This window comes from Coptis chinensis, chromosome 5 (assembly GCF_015680905.1).
Source record: "Coptis chinensis isolate HL-2020 chromosome 5, ASM1568090v1, whole genome shotgun sequence".
Lineage (NCBI taxonomy): Eukaryota > Viridiplantae > Streptophyta > Magnoliopsida > Ranunculales > Ranunculaceae > Coptis > Coptis chinensis.
The window spans coordinates 41,559,349-41,586,002 of NC_141460.1; the positions used below are offsets into that span (position 1 = coordinate 41,559,349).

Consider the following 26,654-nt stretch of genomic DNA (forward strand, 5'->3'; position numbering starts at 1 on the left):
AACCATGGTTACACTTCCAGATGATTGCACCTTTGACGACTTGAACTATATTTCATAGGAGTAAGTAATTACATGTCCAATATTTTAGTTTCTAGAAAACTTTGTTTTTTTGTGCAAATCTAATCACTTATGTGGTACAAGTCAAATTACTGTTCAAATTTATAATTTATTATAACTACTTATATAGAATGTTTACTTTATTTTTTAGTGTCACACTATGCTCAAATTGTATTTCTTTTGTAGGTGCAAAGCATTGAAAATCTTAAGCGTTCCCTACTTCGATGCAACTCCAGAACAAAGGCAGTGTCTCCCAGAACTTATAGCTAAACTCAATTATTTGGAGAACTTGAGGATTTGTGGCTTTGAATTGAGTGGCGTTGAATTGAACGAGATAGTTACTCAAATTGGAGTTCACTGCAGCAACTTTGTGGGACTCTTTATCAATTCTAGTATTGATATTGAAGAGGCAACATCATGAAAGTTTATGCCATTTAACACATTAAGAATAAAGAACAGTACGATTGTAAGAATACCATCGCCATGAAAGTTTCTGTTCAATTATTTATTTCTACCAAGGAAAGTATCACATTTCAACCATGACAGACCATGGATTTAGCATGAACTATACAAACCAAGTTAATAGCTGATCCAATCCAACTTCCATAACACTTCTCGTGCACCAGTCTACCAAACACAGGTGAAGATGCATCTGGGCATTTCGTTGAATCTCAAATTTGAGTCTTGTATCCCTTGGACACAGGTTTGAGAAGACATCATCTTCTCGGTATATTCATTGCTGAATCCACCTACATGCTGCAAGTAAGAGCGTATAGCTCTGCCCAGCTCGATGCAATCAATTCATCCCATCAAGTTACAACCTGATGAACATCTCCACTCTTCAATCACATGATGTCATTAGCAAGATCACTATAGAGTAACTTTGCACCGCTTCAATTTTCACTCACACAAAGCATTCCATAGAGCCCATGCTACACAGATTATGCCTCTGGTGGCCAGTAGGTAAGAGTCCAAAATCTGACGGACTGCCTTACTGCTTCCATATTCTTTTCTAAGACTAAAAAAAAACACATCCCAGTGCAAACATTGCCGTCAATGTTAACTTTATGATGCCAAACTTTCTCAAGCAATTGGTGCATGCATTCAACAAGATGGACAACATCACCTTTTTCGGTACCCCAGAAAGTAAACGACTTCTCCACTTCCTCGATAAACGCACTAGGATCATGACAGGTTTGTTTCTTTGATAATTTCATAGTGCTCTCTGCAGCAGTGCGACCATCTCGGACGGCAACAGCCTTGAAAAACTCTAGAAAATTATCTTGATCATTCTCTGAAAGCTCAGCTGTCATGCCTACATCAAGAAATATGACATGAGGCTTGGATTTAAACAACCCTTTTTTCTTTAGGCTTTCCCTAAGCTACCCGAACGAGGATATTTCCAGGATGCATATTAGCATGGACAAAATTGTCTACCAAAGCATCTTAAGAAGTGCATGAATCCCCATGTGCGCAAGAGCTTGTTTGGTTCGATCACTTCTGACCAGGACATCATCATTATCAATATAGCGTGAAACACTTTCCCCTTTCTCATAAGTCTCTACCAGAACAGACGGATGCACAAGAGGATACAACGGCTTTGGGAAAGACACGTTCTTCTGTTTTCTGAAATTATAAATAAAAGAAATCATGAGGCAATACTGGGAGCAAAAGCACTATAAGGCAGAATGTATTGAGTCCAATCCCGACCTGAATCAGCATCAAAACAAAATAGGATTGTACTTGTGGGGATTATGAAGAAGTGTAGTTGAAGCTTATGACAATTTATCTCTTGAAATTGCCTCTCCAATTTATATACATACATAATGAGATTCAAAACACATATATCATCTATTATCGGAAAAACACACACACACACACACACACACACATATCATCTTATGCTTGCGCAATTGAATTAAGTACTCGCCCTAAGAATTCTACAAATATATTTTTATTTGCAACACCACATCAATATTTATAATGGTTTGTCCATTAATTTCATGACTACTAGCCCAAATTCTCGCATCAATCGTTTGATACGATTAAAGCCAATTATTCCCAACAAGATATATGTCTTAAAAAAATAGAACCAATTAATGATTCAATGGTGTAGCAACATTGTTTTTCATTTTGTTAGGAAGTAGATAGATAGCTTGCAAAGTTTCAAGTACGAGACAGTGTCAAACCTATTTTGAGTTTTGACAACACAATTCTACACATGATGCAATCAGTGTCCTGTTGTGGCTAACTAATACTACAGCTGAAAACTAATGGTGTATGGTCAGATACTTTGACATGCAATTTACAAGAGAACGAAAACCAACTGTACAAGTAAATAGGAATGCATATCAGATTTGAGAAAGTATCACCTGTAAAAGTTGTAACTACGAGTTCATAATAGTGACCACATTTGACGATAGTGAGATCCACTGCTTCTTCTTTTATGTCTTCTTCCTCCTCTTTTAAGGAATGGTCAGAAGTCCCATTACATTGGACACCCTAGTGCACTTGTCCATGGTTTTTCTCCACTGGGAGGAACTCAAAGTAGGCCATGTTTGGGAGAAGTGTGTAGGAAACATCAGATGGTTTGCTTAGGGGATTGAGGTTGAGTCCACAGTAACACTCTGATGAAGCGTACATTGTTGAAACAAGAGGTAGCCCACCACTATAAAACTCGAGCATTGGAATGTATTGGGTCGTGGAACCTATAACTATAACATCAACATACTTTGTTCTAGGCCACAACTTCTTAATAATCCCTTCCCATGATTTTTCACTACATTGAGTTTCAATAAAATCTGCAAGCTCCGGATTTGGTTGTCCAAGGATGCCTATTACAACATTTCGGCAATTGGAGTCAGTGATCCAGTCGTTTACATCCCCCATCTTGATGTTAGAACATAACTCTCTCCAGTAGTCCTCCAAAACCTTGATTGCGCGGAGGAAAGCGGATGCAAAACTGCGCTTAACTCGAAGAACCTCACTGCGTTGGACCAATCCACATAGTAGCCGACAAGACATGCTTTGTTTGTTTGTCGAGCACAAAATGGTATCATCCGGACTTGTGTAGACATTGAACGTGTTGAAAGGGCGATTTCTGAAGTTACTACTATTGTAGTAGCTTGTCAATACTGGTCTTGCTGTCAAGCTAGAGGGAGTGTTGATTTCTAGTTTGATAAACAAGAGATACATACCTTTTTCCTTGGTCCAAACCATCTACATACCTGATGTGTACAAAAGCACCATGACTCCTGACTCACCCAAACAATGAAGAGTTGCAGACTACACTAAGTAAATTAACTTTATGTAAGTTACTTCACAAACTTGAATCCATATCTCAATTTTTTGTTTTGCAGCTTCTAATTCAAAAACAAATACTCCAAACTATTGCAAGCAGCTGGAGTTGAAGAAATGGGGAAATGATCTTATGTTTACATCAGTTTGTATTAAATCAAATCTTGGAAGCTAGACTCAGAGATTACCAAAAATACTCACCCAAGCCGCAACCCTTAAAATCAAACCCTAAGAACACGATCAATTCAATATGTTTCAAAACTACCAAACTCGGACTCCATAGCGATACAAGTTCAATCTCATGAATTTTGTGAACCGATTTGAGCAAAACAGGCTAAAGAGAGAGAGAAAGTGGTAGAGTGTTCTCACGAAAAAAAGATATTAGGGAGAGAGAAAATAGTAGAGAGATTTGGGATTTTCAGTTTTTAGGACCCGATATTTAAAACCTTATGGAGTATATTTCGGTTGATATTTCAAATTTTAGATAAAGTCGGTTTAAATACATCGGCTTAAGAGGAGGGATATATATATATATTTTTATTTATTTATTTAATTATTTATTTTTGGATAGGAAACTCTCCAAATGAGAACCATATTACATGCTATCTGTGTTACCATTGCACTTTTTGATAAATTGTTATGTCCTACATGTCAAACTGTAAAACTCCATAATTTTTGGACTTCGTAGCAAACAAATGGGCTTTGAGAAAGTTTGAGTGTGTAGCTTAGAGTTGGACTATGGAATTACCCAATTAATTGGGTTTAGGTCGTCCCTTTAATCATTCTAAGATCGAGAACCCACTTTAAGGACTGCTATAAACCCTAAACCGTTAACAAACAAGAAACTTCATAAACAGCTCTCGTCAGCCCAATACAAGCCTGGTCCAACATGGTTCAAACTTGAAAGGACTGTTTCAATCTTACGTGGTGGGTGGTGTATTGAATCATTCCTTAAAGAAGTTCAAAGTTAAAAGTAGAACCCGAAAGAATATCGCAAATTTAGTTAACAGTTGCACGACCTGGCAACAAAAAAAACCCGTTAAAGATGAGAATGATGATGATAATGATTGAGTGCTTTTCATTTTGATTATTCCAGAACATAACTTAAATCTTTGCTAGGTATGTACGTACGTACGTACGTTTGTTTACATTGCATTATTATGCATGCATATATAAGCTTTGTTTCTGCACAGGTTGTTTGTTTCGTTTACATTTTTGTTTTTTAGAATGTTTTTCATTAGATTGTGATTCAACTAATATTGTTGTTTAGTTGCACGTCTAGATTTAGTTAGTTTACAGCTCTAGTTTTTTTAGATTTTTTGTTGTTTGTTTACATATGATAAAGATTCATTTGATCTTTAGTTTGCTTCAAAGTTTGATCCTTTAGATTATTTTTCGGCGTAGCTGCACTGTGATCAATATTTGTTCCTTGTAATCTTTGAATTTGAATCTTTGAAAATCAATTAATGTGAGTTTTACTGGTCTATATGTTGGTACTTATTGTGTTTGAATATATGATCTTTGTTTATCGTTCTTTAAGGTAATATGGCTGGCTTTCATTATATTTTGGTTGAAGTATGGTATTATCATTTTTGACATTTCCATCATTTGTATGTTTTGGAGTCCATTTAATGTTATTTTGATGGGTGTATTGAAAATTGAAAAACTGCTTGTTTTATACAGAATCCAATTTTGATACCAACAATCACTTAAAAAAGCTTAATCATTAGAGGGGAAAAAAAGTAAGAAATAAAGAATTGATTACTGGTACTATATAACTTGGGCAATTCAGTAATTTTTAAAAGCATGTTTTTTTCGATTATTGTAAACTCCCCTAGCCACTTTTGGTGGACTTATTTGCATGAGACACTACTCTGTACATTCCGATGGAATTGAGCGCTATGTAATACAAAACAATAATAAGACTAGCATTGCTTCATAGAGAAGAATGTTGGTCCAGGAAGCAAAGAACATCACTATAGTTTCATAGACTTAGTATAGCGATCTTAAGGAGAATGAGTGGTAATGATAGCAAGAATTGAATTAGGAGCAAGTGCATTTATGAGTGTAAGGAATATCCAAATTGGGGATAGATTAAGAGAAGTCAATTTACAATTTGTCCATGAGAAGAATAGATTACTAAAAGCTCAGTTGAAAGGAATGGCATGAACTTCAGCTCTAAGGGGAAGAGTTGGGGGTACTTGAGATATCAATAACTATGGAACTGGAAAGATTCGACTGGAGGAAAGGATTTGATCAGCCGAGTGCAGACAGTTGGGATAAGAGTTCTGGTTTTGTCGTATATGCATGAGCTACTAAGTAGCTCTATACAAATAAACACAACTGTAAATTAAGTCCTATTGCTAAGACTAAACAATCATCGTTTATAATGACTTGTAACTAATAGCTAATACAAGCAAGAGTGCCGTGGAGCTTTGAGCATACCCATAAATCAAATTGGAAAAAAGAAATAACAACTTGGTAATTACCTGGGACTGTTTTTATTCTTTCTATGAAAAAAAAACACGAATACGAAAAAGGAGAATTGCTTTCTTTGTCTTCTTTTTCTTTCCTTCATTTTTGTAGTTTGGGTGGCAAAGAGTTGATGAACCATTAAGAGGCTAGCAATAAAAATATATAGAGACATAGGAGTTAGAAAACATGAATCTCATTGTTTCTTGCTATTCTGAATACTTGAAGGCTTAGTTGCTAGTTTGCTCTGAGAACCATCTGGCCTAGTTGATTCTAAATTGGAAAATATGTTGATCACCATTAGAACAACCTAGTTCATGACATGTATCATCATTTAGCTCATGACTCTAAAATGTACAACTTGTGCGCCATGGAACCTTTATGAGCAGACAAAGTTGTAACAGTGTTTTGTGATTGTGAAAAGGAATCATGGGGTATATATATGAGAAGAGCTTTCCAGTCAATGCAAAAGATTATGAAGTATATGAGGAAGTTGGCGAAGGTGTCAGTGCCACTGTATACAGAGCTCTTTGTATTCCACTTAATGTTCCAGTTGCTGTCAAGGTTCTGGACCTGGAGAAGTGCAGCAATGACTCACTTTTGGTCAGTTCGTGACATTCTCTCTAACTATTCCCAGATTATAACTTTTTACTGAACTGACTTGAATTTAACTTTTCTTTTGATACTACATGTAACTGCTGTAATATCCTTCTTTTATATTCAATGATATAGTCATATGGGGTTGTGGAAAATATTCGTTATAAACTTTACGAAAAAGAAATCATTCTCCATGAAAAGAAAATCTTTATGGTTTTAAGAGTAACTCCATTTTGGTCATGCAAAATACTTAGTCATTGTTAGCTTCTGCAATGATGTATGTTTGTAGATCATCAATGAAAATATTACGTGGGAAGAATTTTGTGATATTTCATTATGCCACTTAATTACTTCAATCATTTGTGGTGGCAGGATTCTATATGGATCTGAATGCACTTTCCTGCATCTCCATAACTAGTAATCTTATAGCTGTATGCTTCTCAACAGTACAAACTATGCTTACTGTTAGATAAATTGAATGTAAAGGTGCAATTTTTACCTCTATCAAGAATACAAATAAGTATTATAAATGTTGACTTTCATTTTCTTTGATTGTTTGTTTAGGCAAGTATCCGTCGTGAGGTACACACCATGAGTTCTCTTGACCATCCAAATGTATTACGGGCATATTGCTCTTTCACAAATGACCACAAACTTTGGGTGGTGATGCCATACATGAATGGAGGCTCTTGCCTTCACATCATGAAATCCACTCACCCAGAGGGTTTTGAAGAGTCTGTTATAGCAACACTATTGTATGAAGTTCTCAAAGCACTTGCTTATCTCCATGCCCACGGCTACATACATAGGGATGTTAAGGTATGGTGTTATTTCTAACTCATGTTACTGTTGCTTCTGATATTTTTCTTGAAATGATATGTTTGTCATGTTGAAATGGTTGCCAAATACGTCTTCATTACAGTTTTCAATGCAGTGTACTTATGGAAAGGGTAGTCATTCTCTGAAATTATCTCTATATATATTCTTTCCTGCAGGCTGGAAATATCTTAATCGATTCGAATGGTGTGGTGAAGTTAGCTGATTTTGGGGTTTCGGCATGTATGTTTGATACTGGTGACAGGCAACGTTCAAGAAATACATTTGTTGGAACTCCATGCTGGTATATTAGATTTTTTTTGCTTTATTTTAAGTGCATATCTTGTTTAAGATCTTTTGGACGCTCTTGTCCTGAGTCTTTCGCATGTCACGGATTTTGAACTTATTTTTTATTGTATCATCTTTCACTATCATAGGATGGCCCCTGAAGTTATGCAGCAGTTGCATGGATATGATTTTAAGTGAGTGGGGGTTACTTATCTTGTCTACATTAACTTACTCTTCCTATAACGTAGGATTTATTTGTCCTTTTCTTTTTCTTTTTTTATGTGAAACTAATGTCTATTTCTAAGATAATTTATATTTGAACAGAGCAGACATTTGGTCCTTCGGGATAACGGCACTGGAACTTGCTCGTGGTCATGCTCCATTCTCTAAGTACCCACCAATGAAGGTGGATGCTTTAATTTCTTGAGTTTGGGTTAGCAATATTATTTATGTATATATACTTATCAGGAGAAGTTTATATACAATTAGGTGTTTTAAGCAAAGTTGTACAACTTATGCTTGCTGGTTTGCTTCATATTGTAGGTGTTGTTGATGACTTTACAAAATGCACCTCCTGGTCTTGATTATAAAAGGGATAATAGATTTTCAAAGGTTATATTTTATTAACTCAAAAGGTTCTGAGGGCTAAAAGTTTATTTTAGCACTGTTCTGAAATTGGTGCTTCTTTATAGCATTTTAAGGACATGGTTGCTGCTTGCTTAGTGAAGGATCCAAAGAAGCGTCCTAGTTCAGAAAAGCTACTGAAGAACCGTTTCTTTCAAAAAGCACGTTCCAATGAATTTATAGCGAAAACCCTTCTTCAGGGTCTTTCTCCACTGGGTGATCGGCTTAAAACATTGAAGGTTATGGCTCATTTCAAATTGTTTTGGTCAAGTGACGAGCGTATTGTTATGCTTGCTCAGATTGTGTGTTCCTCCTTTAGGCCAAAGAGTCTGAGTTACTTGTCCAGAACAAGGCAATCAATGGTGATAAAGAAAAACTATCACAGGTGGATGGAACATCTTTTATCTTTTAATTTTCTATATGTTATGTTAATCTTAATTGTCCGTATAAAATTTTCCCACTGCCTTTTTATTCAAATTCAGCATTTGAGATCAGGAAAATACTTAAATTTTACTAAGTGTGATTTGTAACTTGAAGCATTTCTTAGCTTGAAATCCCCACTTTTTTTCAATTTTAAGAACGACTATTCCATTGTGGATGCACTAACTTTTCGTTTTCATGTGTTTGGGGCTTGAAAGGCCTTGCTGCATAATTCCAGACAATATGCTTTATTTTGATCATTATTGAGTGTGTCCAAGGATTGTATGGGCAGTTAATAGGAGTACCTAATTATCCTGTTAGGATATATCCTTCTGAAACTTGAAACTTTATGGAGATTTCTATTAGCCACTGATACATGAAACTATTAAAGAAAATTGTGATTACCATTGATTATTATGTATTATAGAATTTCCATGGCTCCTGGGCTGAAGATATTGTTGATTTGCAGCAAGAATACATACGAGGAATCAGTGGGTGGAATTTCAATCTGGAAGATTATAAAAATGACACTTCACTTGTAAGTAGGTTACTCTAATTTTTGTATTTCCTGGTGCAAATGGTTTGTGACTTTTTCACTAGTATTGAGGTTTTTCAAAAACAATATCAGGACTATGATGGAGATGAAGAGAAGCCCTCTTTTGAAAGGGTTAGCTCTACTCTTTCTCTTAGACAGGAGGTATTGAGGTTAAAGTCATAAAGTCTTATTGTCACGTCTTTCGGTACTCTATCTGTATTTAATGTTGAATTTCCTTGACAAAATTTTCCTTGGATTCTTGAAGTGTCTCTTTATTCAATGTTTCAGATTAAACTCAATGATTTTCAGAATGCAGAAAGCTTGAGCTCTCCACTTTCTGTTAGTCCTACTGAAGAACTGCAGTATGTTCACTTTCCATTTATTTATAGTTTTGTATGCCTCACGGCATTAGGGATTGGTGAAGTTAAACTCTGGTTTCCCTCCTGGATAATTACTCCATTACCATCTTGAACATAATACATGTAAAGTAATGGCATTTGCTCCCATATGTTTTCGATTTGACCATAATCCATAGCATGTGGTATATGTAAAATAGATTTGTCTACCTAAAGGTGTGATCCTGTTCAGTCATTTATCAACTTTTCTGATCATTTACTCGGATGATGCAGTGCGGATGATACCAATGTACGAAGCCCAAAGAGGACGGATATTATTCAATCAGAATCCAAACCACCATTTCAGCTCCAGTTATCTCCAAAGCTTGTGGATGAGGCAACTAACAAGACTTGTGATGAAAATTCATATAGAAGTTGTTCTACTCCTCATAATGTTGACTCTGGAGATAATGATAAAACAGTAACTTCACTTCCACCAGAGAATATTATATCCCCTTCTAGAAAAATCAACGGCAATGAGGACAGGTAAGGTTAATTGTTACGAGGTCTGAATTTGAGTGTTGATACTTAGTGAGATTTTTATCTATCAAAATAATAAGAATAAAAAAATAAACACATGCATATGTCATGCACATTTCTTAAATGATTAATTCTATGCAAACACATTTCTCAAAGACCTTCTGTGATTGTGTATTCTGTTTGGTTCAGGCATATAACTTCCGCTGCATGAACGAATCGTACTGTTTTCTTATTTTTGAGCCGATGCCAACGAAATAGAAGCAATTTAGTAGAAGAAGAATGTATTAACATAATGCATGGTTCTTCTGAATAATACTGATAAGTCCCATATATAATTAGAGAATTTAACCAGTTGATTTCATCACCAATTGCTATTTTAATAAATTGCGAGACTGGATTCGTATAGCTGCACGAGCATCTAGTATTTCTGTATGCTCTCAGGTTTTCTTGATGGTTTCTTTTCTTCTTGTTTTCCCTCTCTTTTGGTTTTTTCCTCTTTTCTATAATGAAGTTGAATTATGAGTTGTACCCAAGTCATCTGTAAAGAGGCTTGTACACTTAAGTTATACATTAGAATTTCATATCATGGATTTTCTTGATATTGGTTAGGGTTATTGTTTGACGCCACACGTCTTTATGTGCTTGTTCTCTCCCACACAACCGTGTCCTGAAAGGCCTCCATGTGCTTAGATCTCTACCCACAAGATATATCATATTTTTGTCTTTGTTTTCTGTATTTTTTTTAATATCTCTTTCATGTATAAACAGCTCAAACATAATGCTTAAGTGATGATTAATAATCTCCTAGTTGAATCCTTGGGCATGGGTTCCTTGCATATTTACTTCTTGTGAAAGTTGCTTTTACTATTGGCAAAATTCTTATAGGGTCCATATAAGGTTTTTGAGACAGCGATGCTATTTCCTACATGTTTTGTTCCTCTATTTGTGAGAATGACGTAATTTAACATTTTTCAAATGTTTTCAAGGGAAAATGTGCAGTCAAAATATCACCTAGAGCGGAACATCAGTGGTATGTTATTTCTGCCTAACATTCTTGATATTTTTATTAGGTTCTAAATTCTCTCTACTGGTTAAATTAGATTACGGTTAAATCTTTCCCCATATTTTAGCTCCGTCTTTGTTTCACGAATCCAGATTCCCTGGAATGACTGGTATCTCATCCTGTCTCTCTCTCCAGAAAGAAAGAAAGGGTTCTTTACTAAAATAACTTCTGTACGAGAAAATGATTAAACTTTCCTGGAATCCATTTGCCAGCAGAGAAAACACCGGTTTAAGAACATTATTTAGGTTTCATTATGTGCATGCAGTGGGAGATATATCGGAAGGAACAATTATCAGAAGAAAGGGTCGTTTCAAAGTGACGTCAGAAGATCTCAGTCCCAAGGTACATTAACAAATTGCTTCGATTTTTTATTTTTGTTTTCATGTGCGTGTTGGGGGTAGAAAATAGAGAGTTTATAAGCTATCCCGGTATCATGCACAATTGAATAGGCACATCTATATAGTAAGAAGAATCTAAACTTTCAGTGTTATCACATGTGAATTTGTGACCTAATGCATATTAAACTACATCTACTTTGTCCATTATGCAGCTTCTTTTTCCTCATGAAAAGCTTCAGACATGTTTTTTTACTACTAGGTTTATGATCTATCTTGTATATTGAAAGTCCCTTTTTAAGTAGTATCGTACACTTTATTATACTGCACCATCATAGTGATAATTCAGAAACCCTAGTAACAACCATGGAAATTTTTAACAAGTGGTGTGAAATATACTTCCGTAACTTAGAGCAGTGAGAGGCTGAGAGCTATGATATGTTAATTCAGTGCCTGCCTTCTTATCTGCATGGAGCACCATCGGATGGTCCTACATTTTTTAGTGAACGCGTGAATTACTATGTTGGTCTAAATAAATTCTCATAACAAGGTAATTTACCATTTGGTATTATCAGACAAATGGTGTTAATAGGGAAAAAAAACTTATGCCACTTTACAACTGAAGTCACTCCAAATCTGAAATTGGTAAGACTGAAAAACTTATTTATTCACATATAGTTGTTTCCGAGCAACAGAAACGGCGCACGAGTTTCTTCCCAGAGTTTGCCGTCAAGATTCTAGCAGGCTTACTGCATTCTTCAAGTACTGCGCTGAACATACAATGCACATGCATACAGTTACCAAGAATTTCCACAACACTTTGTATTCCATGAAACACAGAAAAAATGCCCAGGTAACATGGAGTTGCTATGGGTCTGTTTTTGTTTTGCAAAACCTAACGAAGGAGAGTGTTGCTATATTTGCTTGTATTTTTAACCGTTGAAAGAAGGTTGCTGCACATTATGTAAAATCTTCCGCATGCCACATTTAAAGCAGTGTATGTTACTCGTGCTTGGTAGAAGATGATAATGGAATAGTAGATAGATACATAGACAATATGGATTTGTCAATACAAACCGTTTCCTCCAGAAAATCTTGTTCCTTTAGTCCTAAATCGTTAAAGATTCGAACAATGTGGACACATAACTATTAAAGTATTAATTGAAAAGACCAACAATAGCATGTCTTTAGGAAAACATAGAATTGCTAAAAGCTTAGGTAGCATGCTCTCATCAATACTCTCTCCTCCACCTTTAGAATAGAAGTAGAGCAGATTAGAGCAGATAAGAGATAGCCGTAGTTGAAATCCAACTATAGTAAAGCTATTTTTCACAAAGTGCCAGTGCTAGAACAAAATTTCATACAGTACCCATCTAAGGTAGTTTGTTAAGTTTATGAACAACATCTTACATCTCTATGCAACTATATATGTATATCAGCAACTAGTTGTATCATTTCAAGGTTTCCTTGACAAAGTTTACAATGTCCTATATCACCAATTTCTTTATGAACAATATGCATCCTTTCTTCACAAGCATAATTATTTGGGTGTTGTGCACTATAAGTCAGAATCCTATCGGCTGGTATGTGAGCAACTCAACCCTCTTGTTTTAAGGCTCTTACGAGATTTTTGGTCAGTGGGTTAACAAATAATAGTTAGGACATTCACTATATCCACATTGTCACTAAAACTTTAACTAACTCCTTTAATAATAGTTGTAGCTGTATGGAGAGTCTTCTAGCAGCCATGTGTTCAGATTCTCCCCGACCCTTTATATCTTTATGGGGTTTGAGAGTGATTTGTTCACAAATATACAGCCAGTTGCAAATGAATATGTGGGATATTCATATTCTCCTAGTTGCAGCTCATTCACCACTATCAAAATCATTATGGAGTTTTCATCATGCAAAGGAGCAAGCTGTTTTACCAATGCAAAGACATTCTAGGGATATACAATGTAATTTGTGGGGCTTAATCCACACCGAAGTCCCCCAGTAAGAGACCATTCTGCTCCAGCAGTTATCGTAGACCAAGTGTTTACATGACAACAAATGTTCAGTGTATCAAAGATATTGTTCAGAACTTTTAATGAAGTACCACTAGTGATGGATGTCATGGGAGGTAATATCACAGGTTAGGAGGCCCACAGAAATAACACAACCTTGGCATACAAAGATGATTGTAGTTGCTTCAACTCTATGTTACATGGACACATCATATTTCAAATATAATCAATGTCACACAGATGCATATTGTATGTCATATACTCCAATTTTTTGATATTCGCCGTGTCAAACACTTTGTATCCGTGTCGGATACGGACACACGTCTATCAATTTGGAATGCCAAGAAGGTTGTGTTGTTTTCCTGAGCTTCCTTACAAGTGATATTACCTCTTGGTTTAGAATTAAAGGTCTTGACAATAAACTTGATGCGTTGAACATTTGTAGTCATCCAAACTCTCGGTTTACAATAATTGCGGGAGCGTTTTTCTTGTATCGGGGGTTTGCTGCGATGGATTTTTAATTAGCTACATGAATTTGTATGCCCTATGGGATATCTGTGGGTTAATATTTTGTTCCCTTGCAAGCCAGTGACTACATTGTCTTCTTCATGGTGCAGAGTGAGCAATACATATTCATTTGCAACTGGTTGTATAAATATGAAAAAGTCACACCCAGACCTCATTACATTATGGATCAAGTAGAATCTGAACGCATGGCTGTGTAAAGACACTCCATACAGCTTTAAAACATTTTTCATTTGTGTTATCAAAGAAATTGGTTACCAGTTTGGGTTTGGTGGCACTGTGGATATGTTGTAGCTTCATATCCGTGCTGAATCGGAAGCAGGTTAGAGTCTTAACACATCAGAGTCGAGTTCACATACCAGCTGATAGGGCTCTGATGGGGCAACTTTGCAATCCGAAGAAAGGGAGAATCATAATATCACCTCATATTCTTATAGTGAGCATCACAAATAAAATTTTGATCGTGAAGAAAGGTGATATATCCCAAGAAAACTTCAAGGAACTCTTGAGATTGTATAACTAGTTGTTGATAGATATACATGTACATGTGTAGATAGTTATGTAGGCGTGCTGTTGTTAAACTTAACTAAATACCTTAGATGAGTACCTTAGATGGGTGGTGGATGCCACTTTTCTTAACATTGGCATTCAGTTGAAAAAAAAAAAAAACTTTCCAATGGATTTGAATTATGCCTATCTCTTATCTACTGCACTCTTCTCTTATTCTATTCTAAGGCTGGAGGAGAGAGTATCGGTGAGAGCATGCTCTCTAGGAATTGATCCCCATTTTTTATTAGAAAGATTACTCAGGACATGAAGTTCCATACTGTGAGTGCTTTCATCAAGAAAATGTAATCATAGTGGAATCCTAGATAAAAATTCACCTAATTATAGGCTGAGTCGGTTGGACGAATTGGAACTTAAATGAATTGAGTTTCTTTCTTTATATGGCTTCAACGTTTTTGCTCAAAATTTGTTAATAGATGACACTATATATAGCTATTTTGTTAGAAAGTTCTTAGAAATGAATGAGATTGGGAAGTTATATATATTTCAAGGATCCCACGCGAAAGCCTTCTGTCAATGAGATTTCAATGTAATATCACTAGAGCAAACTCAAACCACTTATACTGGATTGAGTAGTGGTGATGTAAAGAACTTTTGACACCAGCTCACTCCTCGTCAATGAGGAAGAGGATGGAATATTCTTAACTAGTATTGTTACATAGTAAGCTCGCAAGAGCTTATGCTACAACTAGGCCAGTCTATGCTATGTAAAAAGGAAGGAATCAGTTTATATTCAATTAGATGTATGCTATTGTGAGTGTCCTGTGTGACGAGTGGCTCAACTCTACTGCTGATATGGTCCCCACTTCACCACCTTATCATGAATGGTTTAGTGGTTTCTCAAAAAGGTTTTTGTACTAGGTAGAGTTACGTCAAACTTGGGAACAACATTTCTCAACAGATGTGGGAATAAACTCCCGGTGCGACCTTGCATAGGACTAGGGACCTTTCCAAGAGATCCTCTTGGACAGATATTTGGGGTATCACTGTTAGAGCCCATTTGGAGGAGATCTTGTTTCAGTCCTTCATGGCCTTATCTGATGATCCAATCAGAGTCCTTTATTTTCTCGTCAGAGGTTCTGGTTAGTAGATATTAGAGAGCATCTATGTTTCTTTCTTTTGCTTGTATAACTGTTTTCTCTTTTTGCACTCTAGTAGGCCAGCTTGTACTTAATTGTTTTATCCCCAACACAATTTGTTGCGAGTTTATTGATAATAAAATGAAGTTCGGAGTGGATTTGTAATCATCATCATCTTATCATTTTCTTATTCAGGGTACTCCTATATTATCTGGACATTCAAGCTCTGAATTCTCTACTGGTATCATTGCTCCTCCTGTTTTGGCTGCCTCAGTCATGCCATCACTGCAATCTATTTTGCTGCAAAACAACGTACAGAGGGTATGACCTGATGCTCCTTTCCTATAATTACTTGACATTTGCAATCTTAAAAAGACTACTTGAGATTTGCAGTTTATTCATGTTTCTTTTTGGCTGACTTGGTAGGAAGCACTAGTTAAATTGATTAAAAGTGTCGACGGAACTTCTGGTAGGGTATACAGAACTCTTCCTTTCAGTCATTCAAATTGTTGTGTATTCTATACGACTATAACAGCTTCATATAATACATGCTGCAGAATTTGCTGATGTGGGCACGATCGATATGTCACAAGTATACTGCTAACTGTAGAGCACCTGTTTTCAATATTTTCTTCTCTTAGAAGATACTAGTTGATGTTCTTGGATATGTTTACATACGCAGATATCTCCAGGTTCTGCTAGGGAGAGGGAACTACAAGCATTGGTTGCTCATCTTCAACAAAGGTAAAGGTTATGTCTACATTTTATTTGCTTCATGATAAATTTGTCATTCACGAAAAAGCAAAAAAAAATAATGTTTGTTTTTATGTCAGTAATGATGATCTTGGGAAGCAGTTGCAGAGAATGAAAGCAGAAAATGCTCAGGTACACACTAATCTGTTTCAAAAACATAGTCTGGGAAAATGTACGTCCACTTATGGTTGTGTTTTCTTCTCCAAGCAAACATCTGATGTGTGTATCAGTCACCTCCATGATGTGCTAATTCACCCAATGAACATTGTTTTGTGTAACTTTTGTGTGGTGACACTGCAATTGCGGGCAAAATTTCAAAGTTTTAGGAGATGGTTACTCATGTGGTTGCTAACAATCTCCAAAGGACAGCCGCAAACTGATTTTTACATAACTGTTGCCCATGCCTCTATAGTGTTTACCATACTAATTAATCAAGAGTTTGTAGCTGTCTCCAAACCTTGGATACGACCATGATACTTCTTGTGTATGTATTAATGTGTGGGTTCTGTTGGGGTTGTCCTCCAGTCCTCCACTATGGGGACACCCAAGAGTACGGGAAGAGATATCACGTTCAGAATGACATAATGGAAGCATCACATTTACAGTGACATATTGCTTGAGCACCATAGTGTTTTAGTTCACAGTTTCGCACCATTCTATTGTCCCGTCTTTGCTTGAAGGACCGGTCTTCCCAAGTATGTCATCACAAACAACATACCATGTATGTATTACATTTGGGATGACATATTGACCCGTAACTTGTACCAACTATATAAGGGACTTGGGGTCAAAAGAAATGTAATCCTTTTGAGAGCTTCAAGCAATCCTTGAGAGAGAAAGATTCACTCAAGAAAGATATATAACAAAGAAGGGAAATGTGGGACTGCAGGGCCTCTATCCTACAGCTCTAAGCCTCCAACTCTATTTTCTGGGCTTATGATGTGGACGAATGTGGGGTTATCTGGTGGTATGCTGTTTTAGTGATCTCAAACAGGCCCATAGGATCCCCTTTTTTGTTTTCTTCTCTAAACAAACTAACGAGATGCTCCATCACTCTTTTGCCTAATCCCTACCACCGTCATCACTCCTCGCCTTTGCGCCGAAGGCGCGCGTATCTGTGTCGTACGACACAGGCAAATACTAGTACAATAACAAAAGAGAGAACATTTCCACTAGATAACAAATTTTGTAGAGAGAGATTGGTGAGGAGGGATCTTAGTGAGATTGAGAAACAATAGAGAAGAGTGTAATCCTTCTCTACCGGTTTTCCATAAGAAGATTATTGCTCCTGTGGACACACAACTCGCCAAACCACGTATATAGTCTGCCTCATGTAGTATGACTTATTTATTTGCATTAATATTGATTGATTGTGATAGTTTTTTTTTAAAAATATACCCACACTGGTTACATTGAAGGACCCTAGCCCGAAGGCTTATATTGCTCATCAACCCCGAAGGGAACCTAGTCCGAAGGGTCTCTCCGATGCGCCATTTTGAGTAGACCCAACCGCCTCTACTTTGTCCATAAAGACTTGCTTTTGCTCCTCGATCCACCCATCGTAGCAGCACCCTGTCTCTAGCCTGAAGGCTCACCTGGCCCAAAGGCCCATTACATAATTACACAAGAAAGAAATCCCAACCAATACTTGGTCGGATTCGAACTTGCAACCTCTCCCATGAGCACCCTGTCTCTAGCCTGAAGGCTCACCTGGCCCAAAGGCCCATTACATAATTACACAAAAAAGAAATCCCAACCAATACTTGGTCGGATTCGAACTTGCAACCTCTCCCATGAGGAGAGGGGTACACAACCAATTGAGCTAGAAGCTCTTGTGATAGTTAATTACTCTAAGTTGCTTGCTTAGAAGTTTGGGTTTGTTTTGTTGATTGGTGATAGTGAAACGTTGGATTTTTCTTGAGGTTAGATTGTCGAAGTGCAAACTATATTTGTTGGGCTCCATTGGAATCGTTTCCTCAACAAATGATATCATAACTGTGGCTAGATTAAATACAAAGGTTGTTATTCCAAACTTGGCTCGAAAGGTGTTTGATTAAATTTTAGGGAGAAGGTTTGGGTTAAAATAGTTAGTTGGAGATGGATAACTTTGTGAAGATGAACATTAGAAGTCTAAATAGAAGTAACTACACCATTTGAATGGGCAAGCTGAAAGATTTGCTTTATTGCAAAGACTTTACTCAACCGATTGAGATTGAAGGAAACTAATCGGATGCTATTATTGAAACGGATTGGAAGAGGCTTGACATAAAAGCAATTGGGTACTGGATTGACAATAGTGTAATCCAACATGTATCCCAAGAGACCACCTGCTTACGACATGTGGAGAACTTGTGGAAGACCTCTATCATAGGAAGTCCGCAGGTAACATGTGTTGTGTTGTTTATCAAAAAGTTTGCGAATATCACCAATCATGAATATCACCAAATGTCTGAGCATCTAAATGAAGTCATGAATATCACCAATCAGTTGCAATTGATGAAGATAAATCTAGGTGACGTAGTGGATACTCTATTTTTATTGCTAAACTCTCCACCTTAGACACCGTGGCGATTTTTCTAAGCAACTCGGCCAATGATGGATTTGGTTATTGTGCATTATTTAGTGAGGCAACATGAAGGGGCACACAAAGTAGCTCCTTTCACTCAGAGATCTTTGTCACTGAAAAGTGGGGGAGAGCAAAAGTAAAAACCACCTCATTTTAGAGGTGATTACAGAAGCAAATCTATGGGTAAATCTAGAGTTCTTAAGAATTACTTACAATAGTGTTATTATTGCACCAGAAAAGGGCCAGTGTGAGTGCAGGATACTGAAGAGAGATGAGAAGAATGGTTTTATATATGAAGACTTGATAAAGAGGAAAGGAGACAAATCAAGGACTACCGCAGTAGCTTTATACGATGACTAATTGGGTATTGTGTCAGATTGTGGGAGTGTTATGTGTGTACCTCATGTCAAAGTACAAAGTGGGCAGTAGATTGTTAGATATTAGAGCTTCCTACCGTGTCACACCCAATGTAAGTTTCGTCACTAACAAATCTGGTGATTGTGGTGAGGTGAAGATAACAGTGGAGTCTCAAAGATTAGATGCATTGGTGGTGTTCATGTAGAAACTAGTGTTGGCTACACCTTGATACTCAAGGATGTAAGACATATTCTTGACATTAGGCTAAATATAATTTCCACAAGAAAGCTAGATGATGAAGGCTATCAATTTTTTTTTTGGAAATGGGGTATGGTAATGTATCCAAAGGGTATAATTGTTGTTCGCTTTACAAGGTCCAAACTAGTTTGTGTAAAGCACAAGAAAAAATTTCCACTGATTTATTTATGGCACAATCAATTGTGTCAAATGTGCGAAATAAAAGGCATTACCAAACATCAAAGTTGTGCATTATTTAAATAGGTGTGCTCCCTGTTTGGTTTGAACGCAACACCCCCCCGAGAATGCACTCGAGCTTTTACACTCGGTTATATGTGGATCTATGAAGGTGAAGTCCCATGGGGAGCTTATACTTCATTACTTTTATTGATGATGCTTCAAGAAAGATATGAGCGTATGGATAAGGTTCTTGATGTATTCGAATAGGACAATGGTAAAAACGGAGGAGAATACATTATGTCCATTTGAGGAAATATGGCAATAGTCACGAGATTCGTCATGAACAGACAATACCTAAGGCATCGTAGCATAATGGTATAACTGTATAACTAAGAGGAGGTCTGTAGAGAATAAAATATACGTTGTCACATGCCAAGCTACCAAGGAGTTAGTGGTTCAAGCAATGTGTACAATTGTACATGTAATAAACCTATCATCTTCAAAGCCTATGAAAAGTTATTATCCAAAGAGAGTATGATCGGTCTGGTAAAGATGTTGATTATGGTTACTTTGGGGTATTTGGTTGCAGAGCATTTATTCACATTCTTAAGGATGGTTATGCATATGAAAATTTTGCTTACAAGCTTCAAGCTAATCCGAAGTCGAAATGTGGTATTCTTACAATACTAAACAATATAAGACTTTGAGAATGATTAAAAGTTTGAAGTTTTTGATGGCATCATTGTTGATTTGAAACCAGAAGTTCTGTTGAGGAACAAGTTGCAAAAAACCGTGGGTTTGAAGCTCATAATGAGGATGAACCTACATAGGTAGAAACTGCTGAAGAAGTGCATGAACCACCACATGAACAAGAAGTAGTACAACTTCCTCACAGCCCACTCAGTTGAGAAGATATACGAGAGAAAGACAAGGTTCAACCAAATTTCACCACATAAATATATATTGTTAAAAGATGGTGGAGAAACGATATACTATCAAGAGACACTTAAGGAACAAACAAAAATGAATGGTTGAAGTCCATGCATGATGAGCTGGGTTATTTGCATAAGAATCACATCTATGAATTAGTTGAGAATACAGAATGAAGAATAGTTCTCAAGAACAAATGAATTTTTAAAGTCAAACGTGAATATGGTAAAACCACAACCAAGTGGGGTTGTCCCTCACCATGTGAACACCCAAGAGCATGGGGAGAGATATTGAATTCGGATTGACTTACATGAAGTATCACATTTGTAGGTACATATGTAATGACATATTATTTGCGAGTAATCTAGCTAAGTATATATGTCACTAGAATTGACACAACATGTATGTATTGCATTTGAAATGACATTTCGACTGGTAACTTGTACCCACTATATAAAAGAGATTTAGGGTTAGAAAAAATGTAATCATTTTGAGAGATTCAAGCAATCCTTGAGAGAGAGAGAGCCTTTGCCAGAAAGAACAAGCTAAGTTTTGTAAAAATAGATTGGTGAGGAGAGATCTTAATGCGATTTAGAGACGAGAGGAGTATAATCCTTTTATACCCCTTTCTCATAAGAAGTTTATTGTTCTTCTTAGAGAGGGGTGCTAATAGTTTCATAGGATGTGATACATATGAGGGAATCAATGATTGGGAGTTTGTAAGATATGAAGATCTCTTGGATGCAATTTACCAAGTGGGTAGAAATTTAGGAGAAGTAGGTTGAAGACTATGACTATGGGATTCTAAGGATGCCTCCATAGTTAAATCATTTACGAAGTATTGGCCAAGGTGTATGCATTGATAGTGTTTGAGGAGAATGAAAGATCACTAATTTCCATACAAGCGGATTTGGAAGAACTCTATCCCATTTAGAGTTTCTTTCCTTTGTTGGGGTGCTTATTTGGGTAGGATCCAAACTATTGATAACTTGAATCAAAGGGGCATGGATATTAATAAGGTTTGCTCACTTTACAAGATTGTGGAGGAAGATGTGGATCACCTCCTCCTTAATTGTCTTTTTTTTTTTGTGGTTTGGGCAACAATTTTCTCGTCTTTAGTATTGCTTGGGTACCACTATCTAACAAAGTTGTACGGTTAGCGGATTACTTACCAAATGCTATTGTGTGGATACTATGGAAACAAAGAAATGCAAGGGTCTGTGAACACAAGGAAAAGGAAGTGCATACGTTGGTTGCAAAAGTGAAGGAGGTTCTATTCAATTGGGCATGTGCTACTCCATTGTTCATGGGTGTAAATTTTTATGATTTTATGTGCACTTGGGATGAGTGTATTATTATAATTTGGGGTGTGGGAGAGTTTGAGGAGGTCAAGTAGTTTCTTGACCTCAAAACATTGTAATCTCTATATTTGTTTTTATTAATACAAAGTGACTTTACCCATAAAAAAAACTAAAAACAAATTATTGCTCTTGTGGAAGTAGACACAACTTTCCGAACCACGTATACCGTTTGTCTCGTGGTTTCATTTACTTTCCTTGCATTATTATTATTTGATTGTGATAATTAATACTCTAAGTTGTTTGCTTATAAGTTTGGGTTGGTATTGTTGATTGGTGGAAGTGAAATGTTGGGTTCTTTCTTGGGTTTAGACTATCCAAGTGCAAACTACATTAGTGGGGATCGATTGGTATTATTTACAATAGGTTTCCCACAATAATGTTATGATAATCTTCTATGATATGAAATGGCATTTCACTCATATGGTAAAAGCATATGGAAGAAATCTAGTTTGTGAATATTTTACATCATGGGATAATTATCATATTGCCGTTCGATCTTTCTTACGTTCCAATCATATTGGAAGGGAATTCATGAGTTCCTAGAGTTTTGAGCATTATGATTCTGCACTTGCCTTTTCGTTTTCTGTTGCTAAAAGTATTATGATTACATGAGTTTTTGTGTTAGCTTCTATGCTATGAGAATTATCTTAACAGGATTACCTGAATGAATCTTCACTCGAATCTTATACATGAATCCACATGAGATGTCAACTCACCGTGTTGAAAATTCTAGCCAAATTTTAGTGTTGCCTATTTATGCATACTATTCATTACTCTTGGTTTGCAGCTGGAGGGGCAAGTTAATGCTTTGTCCAACAAGGATGACGAGGGGATTTCAAACAAAAGCAAAGCCTAGGTCGAAATTAGGTTCTACGTGTTTCACGTGCTACCTACTGTATGTAAGTGTATATATTAAAGGGTTTAAATCTTCAGCTTGATTGATAATCTTCGATGGAAAAAGAGGCAAAAAATTTCATTGTCATTGGATGATCAAGGGTAGGGAGACAAACACTGATTATGGGTCAAAGTTTGTATACATATTCTAGTCTTTCACTTGAACAAGAAAGTTGGGTGCATGAAAAGTTGTTGACAGTCCGAAAGACCATCCCCAAACCTTTCCGTTGTAGTAATATCATGGCGATTTTATGCATTTTTCTTGTGACCGACAGAAGCTCTTGAACAACTCTTTTCATTGATGGCATTTTGGTTCGAATTACATGAGTCCATATACAAGCAAACTTTGCAACTTTTTTGTCTTCATAGTAATCTCTGTCGATGTATGACTGAAAATGCGTCAATATTTGAGTTATTCTATAGAGTATAGACCATGGTGTCTTGATATATAATAGGTTTTCACCCGGTTGAGCTCAAACAACACCACTCCGAAGCCAAGTAAAATCACTCTTTTCAGTTATCATCCATGGGTGAAGTATTCTGGATTGAAATTTTTTGTAGTTTCATGGCACTCGTTGAGGAAACTAAAACTTCAAAATTACTGGACTGGATTATTGTGATTGAGTGTACTGGATTAACCACATGCTAGCCTGGATTTCAGGGGAGGGCAATTAAAGTAAGGGTCCCCTATCTGGCTATCTTAGTTCTGAAGGCGATCTTCCATGATAATGTGATCAACTTCAAACTTCAAAGTACTTGTCGAATGAATTGAGAGACTAACTAAATAACTTCAGTTTTGCAGCAACGTCCAAGTATCCAACCAGTTCCACAATATTTTTATGGTTGAATGCATTGAGGATAATTACTTCATTATTTCATTAATATAAGTGTGACCTTTTGGAAGGAACATGCTTGTTGCCATTGAGGATTCCTTCGTAAACAGTTCATTGCTCACCACAACCTTAAAAATCGTCTATTGTAAAATATCTCAATCCCAAAACAGCTCCCCTTCCATTTCGTGTTGGGCATATCCTTGCCATTGACCTAAAAAACATGTTTTGTGTTGGGCATCCCCCCCAAGTTAACATATTAACCTCTTATAGCCTTTCTCCCTCAATTTTTTGTCCCCACCATTTAAAACTCATGAGTCCTAAACCCTAATTCCTAAAAACTATATCCTAAGTCCTAAACAACTCAATCAATCAAACATAATCAAAATTTTAAAAATGGAAACCCCAACTTTTTAGAACATGAATATGAACCACTTGAAAAACAAATGCTTGAGGTACAACAACAAATTAGAGAAATGAGATAACAGGTCGGTGAAACAAGAAATTAGAGAAATGAGAGCAGAGAAAATGAAATATGAAATGAGAGATAATGAAGATGAGACAGGAATGGAAGATGACCAAATGAGAGAAAATGTGGAAAGTGAAGAAGTTGCAATGAAAACTGAAGAAAGTGTAATGGAAACTGAAGAAGTAGACAAGCAAGACAATGAGGTGCCAAGAAATCGTAGACGACCAAGACAACCAACTAATAAAGTAAACCTACTATTGCATTATGTGTATAGAAGTTGTTATTGCCCCCAAAATCGCTCGTACTACTGAATCTCTCTAGGTCACCCAAAAAAAGGTAAAACACACGATACATTGACTCCAAACAACTCGGTTAGATTGTCCCGACTTTATACCAAATGATCTGGCTAGGTTGTTCAAAACATTTCTTAACGACCCCATCAGATCGTCCAGGCTATAAACCAAATAACGTGGTTGGGTCGTTTAGAACATTTTGCACGCGACGTTACTGGGTCGTTTGGAGTATAATACATCACTAACCAATCGATCTTCTTGTCGGATCCTTTGTTGCGATCCAAGAACCCTGTAAACTCAAATAACACGGATGATGTTCAACCGTTTTGAAGTGATACAAGAAAAATATTTACTACAGAAGAGGCAATGATTTCATTTGTTCTTATTTACTAAATGAATTTATATTAGTGCATTGATTGCTGGTTTCTTTCATGTCTTTAGGTCTTTTATACACGTAATGAGGTAATTAGCTGGGCAACTACTAGAGGAAAACAATATAATGTGGTTGTGGTAATTAAGAAGTCGCAAAATGTTAATGGGAACCGACTACCAAGGTTGGATTTAGCTTGCGAGTGTACGGGTGTGTATTGATGATCATCCCCTAAATTTGCATTTTATTACCTTTACAATACTTCAATTATGCTCTTCTTATGCTTAATGAATAGACAATTTATAACTTTTGCTACCGTTTGCAGGATATAGGCCATTTAGGACGCCTATTCCTAATACATTCATTTTAGGGCAAAAAGAATTGCTATTTACGTTGCTTGGGAAGATTCCAGTTTATGAGCAAAAGTGCCGAAAAGTCAAAGTCAAAAGTCAAAGTCAAGTCAAAGACTCAAAGCTGAAAGCTACGGACTCAGGGACCTAAAGCCAAAATCAAGAAATCCATTGTATGAGCTTAGGTCAAAAGCCCACAAGGTTGTATCTAGAAGGAAGGGATTAAATGTAATTGGTGTCCTATATAAACCATAGTTGTAGAGAAAGAATATTACCCTAGAGCTAATCTTTGGCCATTATGAGTAGATTAAATGTTTTAATTTAATAGTGTAATTTGTTATTTTATTGTTTTCTATTTTTATGTTCTTCAAGCGTTAGTGTAAACCAAGTTCTTAATCTTTTCAATACAAGTTTTCATTACTTATCTCTCATTTGATTCAATCCCACAAACACAAGTCATACTCATTTGACAAGTTCAAATGAGTATAACTTTGTGAGCAAGATAATCATCCAATCCATTTTCATGCATGTTTATCTATTGAATGTGTTTAAGATTTCAACAAATCTAGATAAGAACTAGTGTTTCCACCATTAAACTTAGGAACAAAAGAGTAAGAGAGACTAGAAAATAGTAGAGAGAGTGTTTTCCATCCATCAAACCATTCCTCCCACCAAAAGGATTTAAGATGAACAATAACAAAACCCACACCACTATTCTCAATACTTCAAATGGCGCCGCCATTATGGATTCAAATGGGAAGAGGAAGATGGAGAAAAACAACACTCATTGAACCCTTTTTCTCAATCTTAATTTCAATTTTTTTAGTTTTTTTTTTCTTGATTTCATTACTGATATTTCGTTTTCGTATGTTTCTAGCACACTTTTGGGCAAACAGAACCCAAGAATAGCACGAGACGAATCACCGGAACTTGCTGTAGAAAAACGAGTGCAAACGGAGAAAAAGAACTCGTGCTGCGCTTGTCACACGCGCGCCTGAGCACAAAATGCGAGCGCACATGTCAGACATGCACCCGTGAACCGTTCACCTGCATCCACATTTGACAAGCGACTGTGCCTCATTCACCCGTGCTGCGCCTCCATTTTCTCAGACGAAGATTCTGTTGGCTCAGAATCTTCATGTGTAAGTCTACTTTAATTCCCCCTGGTCTTTTTAATTCAACTGTTAGTAGATAAAAAGTAGATAGATTTGCAAAGTTTTGAGTTTTCAAAACCAAAAATTCAATTAAAAAAGCAATTTAAAAATTAAAAGTTTTTATTAATTAAAATGAATTAGTAATCCATCAGCAAAGTTAAACATAAAAATTAGTTTAGTAGCATGTTTAGGTTTTAGTTTTCATTAATTGTTGTTTATGCATGATTAGATTAAGATAATATCATATAGTTAAATCAAAATACAAAAAAATTAATTAAGATAAATCCAAAATAGTTTAAGTTTTGGAAGTTTAGTGTTTTGGTTTAAGTTTACTTACCAAGAGTTGGAGATTCA

The 26,654-nt window shown here is 36.3% G+C and overlaps 1 protein-coding gene and 1 pseudogene across 7 annotated transcripts; one reads left to right on the forward strand and one right to left on the reverse strand.

The window, feature by feature from the left end:
• Nucleotides 1-1,490: 1,490 nt before the first annotated feature.
• Nucleotides 1,491-3,619, reverse strand: LOC147497533 (indole-3-acetic acid-amido synthetase GH3.17 pseudogene; annotated as a pseudogene).
• Nucleotides 3,620-4,307: 688 nt separating this feature from the next.
• On the forward strand, nt 4,308-25,471 carry LOC147497534 (serine/threonine-protein kinase BLUS1-like). Of its 7 annotated transcripts, none has more exons than XM_086559988.1 (22): nt 4,334-4,473; nt 6,251-6,429; nt 6,988-7,242; nt 7,419-7,543; nt 7,677-7,721; nt 7,852-7,933; nt 8,071-8,139; nt 8,220-8,390; nt 8,471-8,536; nt 9,041-9,109; nt 9,200-9,268; nt 9,395-9,468; nt 9,736-9,987; nt 10,968-11,011; nt 11,310-11,386; nt 15,752-15,877; nt 15,983-16,025; nt 16,114-16,148; nt 16,239-16,300; nt 16,390-16,441; nt 24,868-25,006; nt 25,122-25,471. In XM_086559988.1, exons 2-22 carry the CDS (start codon nt 6,256-6,258, stop codon nt 25,295-25,297), a joined length of 2,205 nt encoding a protein of 734 aa, XP_086416114.1. In that variant the 5' UTR covers nt 4,334-4,473; nt 6,251-6,255; the 3' UTR covers nt 25,298-25,471. The 7 variants fall into 7 exon arrangements, with proteins under 7 accessions (XP_086416118.1, XP_086416114.1, XP_086416115.1 ...); XM_086559989.1 differs by having other exon boundaries at nt 9,416-9,468; XM_086559992.1 differs by lacking the exons at nt 24,868-25,006; nt 25,122-25,471 and adding an exon at nt 22,728-23,200 and having other exon boundaries at nt 4,308-4,473.
• Nucleotides 25,472-26,654: the final 1,183 nt, after the last annotated feature.

Excerpts from the sequence above, each read along its gene's own strand:
- LOC147497534 (XM_086559988.1), top strand. The coding sequence starts at position 6,256 with ATGGGGTATATATATGAGAAGAGCTTTCCAGTCAATGCAAAAGATTAT. Across the intron at positions 6,430-6,987 it reads GCAGCAATGACTCACTTTTG|GCAAGTATCCGTCGTGAGGT; the intron begins GTCAGTTCGTGA and ends TTGTTTGTTTAG. Across the intron at positions 9,269-9,394 it reads CTCTTTCTCTTAGACAGGAG|ATTAAACTCAATGATTTTCA; the intron begins GTATTGAGGTTA and ends TCAATGTTTCAG.